At 37.8% G+C, this 17,018-nt stretch overlaps 1 protein-coding gene and 1 long non-coding RNA gene across 6 annotated transcripts in view; one reads left to right on the top strand and one right to left on the bottom strand.

The window, feature by feature from the left end:
- Positions 1–16,331, top strand: part of LOC117394377 (uncharacterized) — a 33,705-nt gene extending 17,374 nt beyond the window's left edge. For all 5 annotated transcript variants that reach the window (XR_004543378.3, XR_009324088.1, XR_009324084.1 and 2 more), the window contains exon 4: positions 12,969–16,331. This is a non-coding gene — a long non-coding RNA (uncharacterized LOC117394377). The remainder of the gene's footprint in view (positions 1–12,968) is intronic.
- LOC117394376 (unconventional myosin-X-like) overlaps positions 1–17,018 on the bottom strand; it is a 108,519-nt gene that overhangs the window by 81,115 nt on the left and 10,386 nt on the right. The window contains exon 2 of the mRNA XM_059020579.1: positions 1,719–1,817. Coding sequence (XP_058876562.1) covers positions 1,719–1,817 — 99 coding nt within the window. The remainder of the gene's footprint in view (positions 1–1,718; positions 1,818–17,018) is intronic.

Genomic DNA, 17,018 nt, shown 5'->3' with positions numbered 1-17,018 from the left:
GGGACAAGGTCATGTTAACCTATAATAGTAGGCTGTTTCTTCATGCTTGAATAACTTTGTTTATACAAAACATAACATATACCACCATGTAAATGTATGTAAAACATTGCTCTCCAACCTGCATTTTGCTTTAAACCTTTCAAATAAAACGATCTGAATGTGAAGGTGTTAAAAAAGACTAGGGTTTGTATTACATTTTAAAACTTTATATGAAACTTTGTAGTTTTGTAAATTATTTATTTATAGAAATTACTGATTGGAAATGTTTTTAAGCATGCAGCACAAATTACTGTATAGTAGTAGTAGTTCTTTCCAAATTTCCTTGTTTAACTTCTATTAATTTCTTTTCATGAGTATGTGGGATGATATCCATTGAAAGAGTTCTCATACATTCTTCAAGGAGCACTAATATCTGAGCCGATCACAGAGAAGTTAAAGTCACAGTTCAGTGTAGTCTTCCAGAAGTGTTTGCAGGCTTCTTGGAGTATATGTGAGAAGCAGAACCCCCTTTGCCCCTCTCCAACACACACGAACATCAATAAACTTTTTTGTGGGAACAAATCAACAGTTTTTGAAACGTCAAGGATAATTCGATTAGAACGCCACCATGTGTAGTTCAGACGTACTGTACTTACTGGGGTGTCATATTTCTTTTACCAGTGCAAAAAATGAAATACTTTTTTGAAGCGGATTGCTCAGAAAATTATAGTGCCATATCTTTACTATTCATAGCAGATGACCGAACAAACACCCATGTACATATTAATAAAAGTTGCTTGGTTTGCTAGTTATTGATATGAGCTAACTTATTTACTTAGCTTTACATGCATACACTTAAGTTAATATAAGCAAAGGAGGACAGGAATTCTGCTAATTCAGATACAGACTCTATATTTTTAAAACTGTTATGATTATATTCAGCGTTTGCCTTTGTCTTCAACCCAACTTCTCTGGACATGCAGCTGTAGATGAAAGCATGACTAAATGTGGAATAAATATATTCCTTATGAAGTAGGTTGTAACTCAAAAAAATGCCATCCCAGAGGTGCTCATCTGAAATACGCATTTCGGAATAATTCACCTAGCACAGCACTCCCAATTTCTACTGTTCATTTCAGTGCATCACAGTGTCCTTGCTGAATAGCAATGACAGTCATGTAACCCTTCTCAAGGACCTAGCCTCCTGGCTATAGGAAGCATATCGCTTAACTGTTGTTTCAAGCATGGATACTTTCTTCACAATTTAAAAGTATGTCAAAGTTTTACAGCCTACCAAACGGCTTGGCTGTATCTCAGTAGGATTTGGATGTGATGAGTTTTACTTGATGTAGAAGTCTAAATAAGCACTCTGGGGTAGTCTCCACATCGTAGAGCAGGGAAAGAGAAGTACTTCCTACAGTACTTGGTCAGAAAATATATAGTCACACAGAAAGAATTAAAAGTAGTCATCGTGTTCTTGTCAACAATAAAAGGCATGACGTTTATAAAAAAAAAAAAAAAAAAGAGGTATAGAATTTTTTTTTATTCCACTTTTATTATTCTACTTTTCACTGGTAAAATTATTCTTTTTTTTTTTTTTTTAAATATTTAAAAAAAATCCAATGCCATTGTAAAATAAATCCCACACACAGCTCAGCTCATTTTAACTCATAATATGCTGTCTTCACTGATTTTGCAGTTATGCTTTAAGAACACAGTAGTCTAAGTTGGTTACATACCTGCCCGTAGTCTGTGGCGAGCACCACAACTCCTGCTGCGCAGGACAAGACTGTACTAGGTAGGTGCTGATCATTTTCTCTCAACCAGACTCTTGCTCCCTGTAGAATAAAAAAAAAAAAAAAAAAAAAACTTTATAGATTATATGCAGTAAACTTTACAGATTAAGAGTTCATAAATGATCTACCATTAGTTCAACCAGACCCAGTAGGAACTACACCGAGCATATTTTTGCCTTCATAGAATTAGGTATTTTATTAAAATGTGCTATGCCAATTGTTTCCTTTCTGCTTAGATTAGCTTATTTTCCATCAAAAAAAAACCCAGAATCTCTACAAAGCAGTATTTGTAAAGTCGTTGACTGGTTTTCTTGCAGTTAAGTAGAAGGATTAAGACAAATACATTGCCACACATCTTGTAGTCAGTGGTTAGTTGAATGAAAAACCCTATGTGAAAAATACTATGCCTCAGCATGGGTCATGGATTAGTTAATGTAAAAAGCTTATGTGGTAACAGAGCTTCACTGTTATGAAAAGCAATGGTAGGGCAGGGGACTTCTTTCTCCATGAGGGCCATGACCTTTGACATCAAGCCTTAGTTCTGACTTAATCAAAGTCATTTCCAACCAACAGCAATGAAAGGTCTGACTAGAACACATGGGCTTTAGAGGAGCAATCCTCAGTTTAGCACACTGGTGTCAACATAACAGAATATACGCCATAGTTCTGTATCCCAGGTTCAGAGTCCAAAAGTACAAAGTGTGAATATGTGAACCTAAGTGGCAGAATAGGAGTTCCTGGTCCCACACCATACTGTAGCTACATTCAAACACAGACTGTCAAGTTCCTGGTTGACCAAAGCACAATATATACTGTACATGAACCTGTTGAGTAGCTTGTATTCAGCCTTTCACAATAAGCCAGTATATCTTTGTTGATACAGCAACAGAAACCTGTGGAAAGTGACATCTGGGCAACTGCTTACGTGAAACTTTTAAACAAGGGCTGATATTGACCGATGGCTCTTATAAGATTTCTTCCTTGATTAACTCATATATTCAAGATGCAAGCACTATATTATTAAAGCTGAATTCAGGTGTGTCAAAACAAATATTCAAATGTGCAGTACTGAACGGAAATAACGACACAGCGTGTGCTCGTAAACACGAAAGATTAATTGCACTTACATAGAAGATGACAAACAAAAAATATAAGAAACTTTCCTCAGCTTTTAAATGATATTAATTTGTTCCATATGCAATTTAAGGCACCAAAACAAACACACACTTTCACACACACATCCCCATCCCCAGCTATGCATCTTCCTGTCCAAACAATGTATCACAGCACTTTCTCGCATAGTCACTGCAGAGCTAATAGGCATTAAACCAGCTCAGACAGCTGGAACCCTGATGCTGTTGCTTTCAGGCGTGCACTACAACATGATACCCTTTGTGTTGTGTCATTAAGCATATTAAAACAAGCACTCTGGTGTGCTAACTAGCTTTCCCCTCCAAAACAAACCCTCCAGACACACAGTCTTACTGTTTTTGTATAACCCCCTCTGAATTTAAACCTTCTCTACTACTGGTAAGAGTGAGAAGAAGGAAAGCACACAGAGAGCTGACATTTGCACCTGCAAGTCCAGTTAGCTAATTCACTTATTAAACAAACAGCTGCTGCAGACTTTTCAGATTGTCTTTTCGTTAATGTAGCTTGGTGCCTTTGTGGTTCTGTTAGCACATGCTATCTGTACTTGTCTTGTAAAGCTCTAACCTGCTCTCATATAACAAACAATGAGAAATGCTTTAATTCAAAATAAAAAGCAAAGAAAGAAATAGAAACAATATAACTTGGCTAAGCAAACAAGGTCTCAAATCCATTTAGCAAAGCCTCTGTTGAGAAATCAACCTTTTCTACCCAGGATATACCCCTGGCTAATACATTATAAAGAATTGTATTTCTTGCTAATTTGTCTGATCAAACATGCAAGTCCAACTGTGTTTTTTGTCCCCTCAAGATCCACTGCAATGGTCTCATGAACAGACCAGGTTTTAAAGTACAATAATTTAAAGCACGAGCTACTCGCCATCAAGCTCCCCTCTCCCATGTCCCTCACCCTTGCTGTTATCTATCGTCCACCAAAGAGCAACTCTGCTTTTATTGCCGAGTTTTCAGAATTCCTCTCCCTCACCTGCACTTCTACTGACAAAATCCTACTCCTAGGTGACTTCAATATTCATGTTGACTTACCTTCCTCCCCTCTAGTGACCGACTTCAACACAATTCTGGACTGGGCTTTCTCAATCTGTCAATGTCCCCACTCACACCTGAGGACACACCCTGGATCTGCTCATCACCAGGGGTCTCGATACCTCCAGATATCTCTCTCTCTCTCTCTGACCATTTCTTAATCACTGCTAATATTAATCTCCCTGCTCCTTCCTCCGCTACCGATACTGTTATCTCCTTCCGTCCCAAGAATCTCCTCTGAAACTCTCTGAATGTGCCTCTTCATCCCCTCTAACTGTCCTCCGTTGACGATGCAGTGACCCTCTACAATGCCACCCTTACTCATATCATCAACACTATAGCCCCGCTTACAACCAGAACCGTCAAGAAACTGCCCATGGTACACCCTCGAACTTCGATTGCTTAAGTCTGCCTGCTGCAAGCTTGAGCGCAAGTGGAGGTCGTCTGGACTAACTGTTCACAGAGAGATCTGGACCGACCATCTCGCGAGCTACAGGTGCGCGCTCGCCGTGGCCAGGGTGAAGTACTTCTCTGAAATCATAACTATGGGACACGGTAAACGCAATGTTCTCTAAGACCATTGACCAAATCCTACATCCAGCCACCGACAGATCCATCTCCCGTTCATCCTCCTCTCTTACCGGTCATGACTTCGCCTCTTGATATTGGAACAAAATTGAAAACATCTATTCTACGCTCTCCCACCACAAACCAAGTTTACTACTTGACCTAGACTCTCTTCCGATTGCCCCTCCTGCCCTCTCCATTGTTGATGTCTCTGGCCTACTGTTGAAATCAACTACTGCCACGTGCCCCCTGGACCCCTGGCCGACTAACCTTGTCCATCTCTGTGCTTCTGAACTTGCTCCTTCCATTATGCACACTCTCAACCTGTCCCTGGACTCTGGCTTGGCTCCTGCTGCCCTTAAGCTTACCCGAGTTAAGCCGCTACTCAAAAAACCCTCCCTAGACCCGGCTGACATCTAATTTCCATCCCATCTCCAATCTCCCTTTTCTCTCCAAAACTCTCGAAAGGGCTGTAGCTAGTCAGCTGATGAAACATGTCCCACATAACAATCTGGCTTCCGCCCGCATCACAGAACTGAAACTGCACTGCTGCGGATTGTGAATGATCTCCTGCTTAATGTTGGTGCTCCCTCTGTGCTTGTCCTCCGTGCTCTAACAGCTGCTTTTGACACCATAGATCATGGCATTCTTCTTGACCGCCTTCAGAAGTATGCTGGGATCTCTGGAACCTGTCTCCGGGATGTCCTCTTACCTATCCAGACGCATGCAGTCTGTTTTCTATGCTGGACGCAGTGGTGTTGCAAACCCAGTCACTTGTGGTGTCCCCCAAAGAACTGTTCTTGGGCCCCTTCTCTTCAATATCTACATGCTTCCCTTGGGTCACCTCATCCGCCAACACAGCCTCATGTTTCACTCCTATGCTGACAACACCCAGCTCTACTTAAAACTCGACCCTGGAAGCCCCTCTGCCATGGTCCAGCTCTCGGCTTGCATTCAAGACATCGAGGCCTGGATGTCTGCCAATTTTCTTCAGCTGAACACTAGCAAATCTGAACTCCTTCTGGTAGGATCTGAAACTCAACCTAAGAATCTCAATGTAGCTGCCCTGAACCTCGGAATCTCTGCTGCTGCCTTCCCTCACAGTAGGAAGCCTTGGTGTACTCCTTGACAGCAACCTCTCCTTTGATGCCCACATCTCCTCCGTGGTCAAATCTTCCATCTACCATCTTCGAAACATCTCAAGTCCGTCCCTACGTTTTATTATTATTTATTTCTTAGCAGACGCCCTTATCCAGGGTGCCTTACAATTGTTACAAGATATCACATTATTTTCTACTGGAGCAATCTAGGTAAAGTACCTTGCTCAAGTGTACTGCATCTTGTAAAGCACTTTGTGATGGTGGTCCACTATTAGGGCTACTGATTTTCCACGATCGCGGAATCATGGACGGAATCGCGGAATTAGACATTGGGAACGGAATGGGCATTTTGGGAATGGAATTCTGCTTTGCAAATGCACCTTTAAAAAAACAGTCGCGCAAAGTCTTTTACCTCTGTTATTCTCCTATAAAAAATAATGGATTGCTTTGAAAACTACACTACCCAGAAGCCCAGCGATGACGCTTGTATAAAACGTTTTTGTATTGGATCATTGGATAACGAGTAAACAGGTGGTTTTGTGGAAGTTACACTGATGGACTCTCTGTTGCGGCACTGCCAGTGTGTGCCGTGTGACTCGAGTTGCTTAAAAAAACATCTCGATGTTTTGTGAGAGTTTTATTCTGTGGAATAATTTTGGAGTGAAAATTACCTGAAAAAAACGATCGTCAACCCCCCCCCCCCCCCCCAATTAAAAAAAACTTAATTGAATTTATGTATTCATTTATTTAGTTATTATCGCAAATCCGTTATTCTGTCACCCGCTCAACACAAGGAAACGGCACGGTGGTATAACTGATTTCTAATTTATCATTAACTTCTTAATAATATTACATGCTCAGAGTGATTTTTCGTTTTTTTTGTTTTTTTCTACTCGTGTTGGTATAACATGGCTCTCTCTATTCTAGCTAGTAGTAAGAACAGAAAATGGTGAAAATTGTAGATTCAACAAGGAGTGGACCAAAACATACTTATTTATTTTAACAACTGTACCGAACGCAGTGTGTTTATTGTTTAATTAATGTGTGTCAGTAGTTAAGCAATAAAATATGAAAAGGCATTTTGAAACCAAACAAGGAGCTTTTGGAAATATGTATCCAGAGGGCGCAGTAGTTAGAAGCTCAAAAGTAGAAGCGCTGACCTCTTCTAGTTATACTATGAATATGTCAAATACATTTTAAAATGTTTGTAATGGTACTCCGTTAAATTCTCACACTGTTCTATTATTAAAGTACTATTCATATGGTAAAATGTGTAAGTCTTGTTCAATATATGAACATTAAGTTATGTAATATTTATTATTGCTTAAAAATGCGAGTAAAATACTCTGGCCCGCCTACTCCTAACTTTTTTCCAATCTGGCCTTAAATAAAATAAATAAATAAATGAATAAATAAAACACTCGTTGAAGATCCCTGATCTAACTGAGGCAACTCTACCTGTCCAGAGTATACGAGAAACACATTCAAGCAGCTTTACAGCAAGTACAGTTGCAGATGAAACTACAGATGGAAGAGATAAAAGTGTCCTGAACATTGTATTTAATTTCTAATGATATGAAAATGGTATATTTTTGTAATAACACCCCTCGTTTTTAGTCTGTATATTGTAATGCCAGCAATAAGCTGTTTTTTCATATCACCGTTATTTGTTGACTGACCTACAGTACATTGTTACTAGTGGACTGCTTTAAGAAAGATTTTTCCAGAAAACTACAGTATCTCAGTCTTAAAAAAACAATTCAGTAGGTTTTTAATGTAGAAATTTTATTTATGTTCGAATTACGTTGTTAATTCTTAATAAATTGGTAAAAACGGAATTGGTCATTTTGAAAAATGGAATTGGTCATTTTGAAAAACGTTATTTGCCATTCCCAAGAATGGAAAATCAGGAGTTCTACACTCTGAAAGGCGCTATATAAAATAAAGACTGAATACAAACTCTTTAAGATATCTTTCTTCAGATGACAAACTTGTAGATATTTAGGCTGGTCTTATCAAATGATACCATACACTTCAAATGGGCAGGAGATTAACAAAATATTTATAAATAACTAAAATCTTTTAGGTTCGAATTGTTAAATTTGTATAAAAGATGTGCTGCCTGTAACACCCTGTGTGGTTTCAGATATAATTTCACATTCTAATTTATTATTGAGTATTATTGAAATTAATTGATGGTGTCAATATTTCTGGGTACCACTGTGTGTGTGTGTTTATGATAGGTCATCAGAGTAGATGCACAGAACAGAAGATAAGATGTCAGCTTGATTGGTTCTGAAGGTGAAGCAGGCAGGTGCTGCTGTGAGCTGCTGACAGGTGTACTCATGAGCGGAAGTTTGCACTGCCAGCGTACATATTGTATAACCAGCTGATAACGGACTTGCTTTCAGTATGACCTCAACAGTCAAATAAAAACAACAATCTCTCTCAAATTTCTGGTAGTTTTATTTTATTTTTTAAATGCTAGAGGGCCCAGGACAGTTCATTTGCCTAGGTTCTACTAATAAAAAAAGTAAGACAAACAACGGAGTTCAATCACATGGGACTGAGAAACAGAACTAGACTGACTGCCTAACATCAGACAAATCACCAAGGTGACGCTGTGTAAACTGGTCATTCAAAGTTAAGACCAGTTTTTCTACACTCAGGAGATACGAGTGCATTGTGGGTATTTGAGCAGCAGTTGGACGGAAGGTCAAAACATACACAACCCATACAGTACCTCCTCCAGCAATAATGATTTCAACACCTGGCTTACTAATTTTAAAATATGTCCCTTTACTTGTTTAGACAGGTAAAGCATTAAACCAGCCTCAAATAATTTGAATACACACGTCCAAAAACTTATTTTGTATCTTGAAGGGATCTCCCTTCGGCCCCCCGTGATGAAACATAGCTAGTTAAAAAACGCAAATGCAGTTGCAGGAGAACAGAAACATGAACTACAGTAATCCGTTACATATCCGCCCATCACACGTCTGCCCTAACCGTTTACCTGCCGTGATCAATCTCTTCAGCAACGTTATTTTATTATGAACAGAGAAGATTAGATCCTACCAAAGTTTTTGTACACAGTGTTGTATGTGCTCCGAGCACTACCATTGCTGGTAGTGTCACGTGAGCTGTTCAGTGTGTTGATATGTAAATAAATCCTGTTCATCTGCGGGGCATATCAACTTCAACCCCTGTCTCGATCTCCTGCCTGTCACTCAACAGCGAATGCACGCACCCACATGGCAGACGACTACCGTGTCACAAGCATTGATACCATGTATCTTTCTAAACAAGGGATTTAGGGAAGCTCCCCAATAAAAGCTGAATCTCAAAACAATAATTATGTGAATATAGAAATTGTTACAGCTGTGTATAATGGTATTTAAAACAGGATTCATTTATCTTCCTTTTTACTTACCTGCCCTTACTCTGGTGCCACCACAGTCGGATACACAACAGATTACTGCATATCCAAATCATTAGTTTAATCTTGTTTAAAAAAGATTGCACAAAAACCTCAATCCCAAACTAATGTGAGAGATTTGTCAAATTAGTGCCACCAATTTATTTATGTGTGTACTCTAATCAGTAAAGGTTTTGAAAATCTTCTTTGGAACCAGTGGTATTAGCGGTATGATCTCTACAAAGGCAGAATAGGATTCCTCTCCTTGATTGTAAAAAAGCTAAGCTAGTCATTATTTACACACAGAATCACCAGCATGAGATTGGGTTTAAATAACAGATGCACAGGTTGTGAGGTTGTGACACTTTTTAAAAGTAATTTATTCACGAGAATACTCAAATACCCCTTTAACTAATGCTGTTCTGAAGCGCTGAGGAAAAAAGTTTGCTTTGGTAACACACATGCTATTATCTATTCAGTTAGATGTAATAAAGAAACAGAATGTATACTAGTGCACTGGTAGTGAGATTAATCTGTTTACTTGAGCAGCAGCCAGCTCAGCATTACGTGCTACAATATTTAATGAACAGAACTGTTTATTTAGTTAGGTACACAGATAAGAATGTGCAGGATAATGGCCTAAATTCAGAAGCCTTTTATTTCAGCAAAAACAGAGAGATGTAAAGTAAACTGTTAATAAAGTCTGCATGGGATCAAAGTCTATAATTTGAATCAGCAGGGTACTGTAGCAGCTGGCTAACTTGAACCCTTGCCAGTTATGCATGTAAGTGTGCTGATAGACACGCACAGAGTAGACTACGTGCAGAAACAAAGGTGTCTGCACAATAGATGTGATGCTGCGGAATACTTTATCACATAACAGACAACCGAAATGAAAAAAAGGAAAAACAGGTTGTGTGTGATAGGAAACACATCTTTGCATTAACTTTGCTTTGGAAATCCAATGTTTGTTAATTAACAGTTAAAGCCCAAAATATACAACACAGATGAGCCATATATATAAAATTAATCAACAACATTTAAACACTTGATCCTTTTAAACTGTTAGTTAAAACCCAAGTAAAATACTTAATTTTATTTCAGTAATGTTCACCTTTCCAATAAGTGTAAACCGCCCCTAATGGGCTTATATAACACAAGATAACATTGTTCTTTGTTATTAACTTGAACTAAAGTTAACTGCGGTTACCATTTTCACTCAGAATGATTTGATTGGGTAATGAAAAAAAATAAAGCCATCATCTGTATTTCAAAAAATAAATTATTCTATGTGGGTCTGCAGTGTGGCAAGTTTATAATTTTTGGCAGTAGTACTCAAAGAAAATAAATAGATTTAAAATAAATAAATAAATAAATAAATAAATAAATAAATAAACTACTACATACAGGTATAGTCAGCACTCCAGATAAGATTTTGGGTCTGGGAGAAACGTACCCTCTAATTTAAACACTGACAGTAAAATGTATTTCAGGGTCTAAAATGCAACACTACCTTGAAGTCATGAGTAATCTTGATTAAATACTGTACAATCTTTAATGGTAATGGGGTAGGCATTAATAAAGAGCCTTCTATTATAACTGCAATGTTACTTTGAACTCCTGTACAACCAGGCGTGTGTTCTACAAGGTTCTTTAAAGCTATACAGATAAATAAAATATGCATTAATAAGTTATAAAACAGTTTGTTTAATATTATATGCACCTTTTTTCAGTGGTTGACTCTGACGATGGTTCCAGTTGGATTTGTAGCCGGACTGGGTGGTTTACGCTTCGATTTTTTCTTATTCTTACTGTGATTGGCTGCAAATACAACAGGGCTAGCCAGAGATTGGATAATGTTTGTTGGTTTGGTTTTTCTTGTGTACAATTTCCTACTAACTAAAGACATTGCATTCTGGGAGATGTAGTTGTTAAGTTTTAGGGGCGGCGGGAGCGGAGGTAGACAATCTGTAAGCATTAAATTAATCTTGTGTGTATTTCGGATTTTTTAATAAAAACGGCAGGTACGCAGCTTAGCTAGACTGCTGGCTACACCACAATGAATTAGAATTTCTATTTATTTGTATGTATCCTGGAAGAACACCAGTGTTATTTTGTTCCGATTGGTTGTTTTGAAAATAGGCTTTTCGGAACGCTAGGGGGATATCTGAAAGTTAAATCACATTAAGAAAAATGTAGAACTGTATGGATGTAAATTAACTGAATAAAATATCAAAGGGTGTGAATTCCGCTGCTGTTACAGTGGTTAAGAACAACATGCTACTTAAATATTCAGCTTTTTCATAATTAAACATTCGTTTAACAGTCATAGTCAACACAGTCGTGTAATTTAAAGTGTTAAATTTCAGTACCAAATGCAGCTGATTAGCAGTTCATGGCTGCATTAGACCCTTTCAAAGATATCACGTATGAAAAAACAAAACAAAAAACAATTAAGTCGGTGCAATAATTAATAAAGTAAACAAAAGTACAGTAGCAGATGTCCGTGTGTATTAAATAAACAGTTTTGTTTGAGCTGAGTGACACCCAGCAAGCAAGTAACCAAGTCTGTCTCTGAGCCTAACAGGTGGTAAGAACAAACAAAGGCTTGGCATTTAAACTAAATGTGTTATTGATATGGTTTTAAAATACATGCTCTTTCCTCTGAAATATTCATTGCTCCCTTATCACTGAATGCTACCCTGCCCATCACATTTCAGTATTTATGCTAAAAGTCTAGCCTGGTGCGGCCGAGTTATGGATCGTATGGCATTTACCGACTTCTAGCTTCAAACTGCACCACTGAAGTTAATTTAGTTGACATTTTTTGTAAAGGAATTTTTTTACTTTTACCTTTTAAGCTAAAACCATAACTAGTTTTTAAATGTTATTTTGCAATGAATTACAATTCTAGTGCAATACAGAACACATTAAAACTTCCAAATACCCAAATCAGGAGAACACCAAATATTATAGTTGAGATGAATAACAATAAAAAAGACTCCTGGCCTAAATCATCAATCCCCTTTTTCCTGAATGAATAAACAATCACTACATTTAATTTTTTTTTTCTCTTTTCTCCCCCTGCTTCAATTATACCACCTTGCTGTTTAACTAAAAGTGAACTGAAAACCTATGAGACTACTGTACACAGTCACACCCTCTGGCAAGTGCTGAAATATTTATTTTTTTGTCTGCTTACGTGGTGCTTTTTAAAGACCAGTCTTCATAAACAGCAGTAAAAACCAGAGTACTTCATACACTTCTGTGGTAGCACATTGAGAACTGAAAAAACAATTTAGCTGTTTAACATTTAAGTTTTTGTCAAGAGGTTTAATGCATGATGCAAAATAATAATAATAATAATAATAATAATAATAATAATAATAATAATAATAATACCACAAAGATTTATAACGGTACCATTCAGTAACATTAGTAAGAATAACAGTTAAATAACATTATTAAGACCTTATTAAGTGTACCTTTTACAAAGTGTAGACAGACAAAGTGTAGATTGAGTGTGCAATATCTTTTAATGTGTCTCTAACATTAAACTAGATAAAGACATTTCTATGTTAACCTATTTTCACATCAGCACCACCTGTTGGGCCCCAATTACTGTCTTAAGCACCGTTTGGTGGACTCAAATGTGTTCCACTACTTCCACATTAATATAAAAGTGTAGTTAAAAGTAAATGCCTGTATTATTTTATTATATATATATATATATATATATATATATATATACACACACATTTTTTTATATAATTTTAGTAGTCGCCAATTCGTTTTTTTGTTGTTTTCTCCCCAATTATTATGTTATTTATTTATTTATTTTTTTAATATAAATTTAGTCGTTGCCAATTATTTTTTATTATTTTCTCCCAATTTGATACGTCCAATTATTTTTAGGCTCAGCTCACCGCTACCACCTCTGCGCTGACTCAGGAGGGCGAAGACAAACACACGCTATCCTCCGAAGCGTGTGCCATCAGCCGACCGCTTTTTTTCACACTGCGGACTCACCATGCAGCCACCCAAGAGATACAACGTTGGAGGACAACGCAGCTCTCGAGCAGCTTACAGGCAAGCCCGCAGGCGCCCGACCAGATTACAGGGGTCGCTGGTGCGCGGTGAGCCGAGGACACTCTGGCCAACCAAACCCTCCCTCCCCCGGGCGGCACTTGGCCAATTGTGCGCCTCCCCCTGAAAGCTCCCATCCTTGGTCGACAAAGGAAAAGCCTGGACTCAAACCGACGACTTCCAGACGATAGGGCGCATCCTGCACTCTAAGCGAGTACTTTTACTGGATGCGCCACTTGGGAGCCCAATGCTTGTATTATTTGACATAAAGCCTTTCAAATCCTTTGGGACTAACCACAGCTACAGGTGGAAAAGAAAATAATGTAATATTATTAGAATGAAACTCTTTTTTTGATCAGAATCTGTGAAACAATAAGCATCCTAAACGAGGCAGTCATTGACTTACACACCGTTTAGTGTGTATAAACAAGACAACGTTTATTATAAAGCAATGCTTCTGCATAACACCCACCAAAAATAAACATTTTTATCAATTTAAAAAAGACATGATTCTCCATTGTCACCTGTTTTTTTTGTACAAAACATGTATTTTGCTGGTTTTTACCCTACAGTATCTCGGGTAATTTGAGAGGTAATTAAGCTGTTTGGATCATTAAAATGCACACCAGAAGGTTTAGATTTATGAGCCACAGTTCTGCAGATCCACATGACATGGGAACAAGCAAGCAAGCCATTTATTGATACCTTCATGTTAAGTAACAGTCATGGAAAACATAAAAAGCAACTCTTTACCAATTCTCTGATGCCATTCTACTTTTACAAAGTCTTTTTTACATTCACATTGCTACCTACTGTACTCAAATGTGTTCCACATTAATATGAGGTTTAGTTAAAAGTAAATGTCTGTGTTATTTGACATGCTGGTAAAGCCTTTCAAATCCTTTGGGACTAACCACAGCTACAGGTGGAATAGAAAATAATGTAATACTAATAGAATGAAACTTTTTTTGAGAAGAACCTGTGAAAAAAATAAGCAAGATGAATCCACGATCCAAAACGAGACACTTTTTCTAGTATAATGTTCATTTCAATGCGCTACAGTAGGAACAAACGCAAACACTAAACATCTCACAACATCTTTCATCTGTATTCACAGTGCAACACTGGGTGCTGAAAAGAGATTTCCTGGTCTCAAGGCCAGGTTGGCAGACACGCAGTGAACAGCCAGAGCACATCTAAAACACAAGCTGTCAGCAGCACAGTAACACCCTTGTCTCTTACCACTTCCTCATTAACCGTAATGTTGGAACACAGTAACTCCATCACCCATTGTCTCTCCATTTCGCATGTAATACTTCTGTCACATGAACAAGCCACTCAATCGCTTGGCTTACCCTTTTATGCATTAATTAACTAAAGAGATCCTCATGGGTTCCAAGAAAAGGTGTTTCAATAATGGGAGCCACAATTTGGGACCAGAAAGTCACCTGGGTATACAGAGCCAGGAAGCACTTCTACTGTTCCCACTGTATCCCAGCATGTAGCATCAAGCTGATGTTAATAAATGTTAAATAAGCGAGTCGGAACTGAAGCATTGAGTGCTCATAATATTACTTTAGCTCTGAACAATGAAGGGCAAGGGGACTGCTGTGCTGCTCAAACCTGGCACTGCAGAAATGAACATTAAACACTACTCTCCTACTTACTCAGAATAACTGAGGTTGAACTACTATAGTAAGGAATTTAAGATGTGTGTCTTCTTTCAAGAGAGTCAGCTGTCAGTCATGGAGCTATGGGTGGCAGGAGCCTCATTACTGTACAGGAATTAAACTAAAAGCCATTTACTGTAAAACGTTCTTTTGTAATCTATGTGGATTCTGGTCATTCACATTTAATGAGTCCTTTGGGCTCGCTAATCAGCTCTTGTACTACTTTGCTCATAAGGAACTTTTCAGCCTAATCAACATTTAGCGATCCGAGGCCGATAAACGGAACTACTGTACAAGTATTTGTATTTGAATGGCTCTATTTAGCAAACTGAAATACTGGAGCTGTACAAATAGTACAAATGTGCTGACATTTGTTTTCAAATTTCAGATTAACTACAACAGGTTGCTAATACCACGAAATATGTGGTAGTCTGTAGGAGGGCTTGGAACCCAGTGCAGTCTGGAAGCTACTGTGCCTCACTTACTAGTACTACACTATGTATGTATTGATAAGACAGGAAGAACACATTTCAGTAGGGATATGACTGAAGTGGATGTAAAATGCAGCTGAGGGAGGCCATCAGGGCAAGTTTTGACTTGCAAAGCAAGACTTAAAAAAAAAAAAAAAAAAGTCAGAGAATAAAGTGCTTTGAGTCTTTAAATGTGTGGTCTGGATGCAGGTTAACTTGAAGTAAGTAAATCATAAAAGCTAACAGAAAATGTGAACTAGATATGAATTTTCCAGTATAAACTTGTCTTGCTCGGTTTGACATGCGTATGTTGAGAGCTCAGGTTTCCTATTTTCTCTTTCTCCCATACAGATAAAAGGCCTATATGCTGTAAAAACAAGTGAGTGACGAATAGCAATACAAGTGTTCAATGTTCTGCATGTTTTTAAACAGAAACAAAAATTAACATGTCTAAAGCTGCCACACAAACATTAGGCACACACTGTATATGAATAAACGCATGTGCCGTTGTCTGCGATTCAAATGCAACAGAGCAGAACTGGCGCCGATGACGGCAAGCTGATTTACCTATTAGAAAAATGAGGCTTCTTAGTGCAATATATATATATATATTATTTTTCAAAATTACAGCAATATAGCTTTAAGGTTTTTGCTTTTTCTGCACACTTTTCTTCCCAGTTATTTGTTTTATGAGTGTGTGTTTAAGGCATGAGCATTTAGATGTAACAGTCGATCATTTCTCTTTGTAAAACAGCATGGAGTAAAGTTGTTTAGTTTTCCTGTATGTTCTGTGTGCAATTATACTTGCAACTCCACTACAAAATAAAACTTAATTGGAATGGAGAAATTCCTCCATATACAGTATGTGTGTGTGTGAGAGAGAGAGAGAGAGAGAGAGAAAGAGAGAGGAGAGAGATAGATGTCATCAAAAGTTTGCTTACCCCAATGTGTGGAAATATACATACGTTGGGGATTTAAACTGTTGACGGCAACTGTGTTGTCAACACTTTGTGCTTAAGCATGTGTTTATTTCTTTATAAATAAAACCTGATTTCTACCCGAATATTTATTCTTTCTTGATTTATATATTAAAAATCCACCCAATTTCACCCGATTTCATCCGATTTTTTTTAAAAAAAAGCATTCACCCGAATTTGGAAAACAATTTCACCCGAAAATCAGATGCCCGAATTATAATTTACCCTCAAATTCACAACACTGGTATACAAAGCAATTAGTAATCTGTCACGTCTGACAATAAAGTGCAGTGTCTCAGAAAGGAGTCTGCTTGTGTTTTAATTACTGTAATATTCCATATAGCCTACAGATAAGTATAGGCTATGAAAGAATATCTGTTTATGATGCCTTGTTAAATCCCAATTAATAAAACATGACATAAATCAGCCCACGTAGGCATTAGTCACATGTATGTGTTTGAGAAACAGGTACTGTAAATGATGAAGACAGCACACCTACAACAGGCAGACACAACTATACAAATATTCTCACTTAGCTTCCCTATCAGGCATAATATTGTAACCTGTTGATACTTGTCTCCCAGCGTCACTGAAACCAAGACAAGTGCATTCACTAAAACTATCAAATGATATTCCAGTAAATGGCATTTCAGCACACCCTATAATGCTGGCTCTAGGTCAAATGAGTATGTTTCTCAATAAGATTTATGTAACCTTGAACAGCTGTCCAAATAGCCCAAAGAGAGGCTTTGATTATCCTAT

Source organism: Acipenser ruthenus, chromosome 3 (assembly GCF_902713425.1).
Source record: "Acipenser ruthenus chromosome 3, fAciRut3.2 maternal haplotype, whole genome shotgun sequence".
Taxonomy (NCBI): Eukaryota; Metazoa; Chordata; class Actinopteri; order Acipenseriformes; family Acipenseridae; genus Acipenser; species Acipenser ruthenus.
This window is presented reverse-complemented; position numbering and strand designations above follow the sequence as displayed.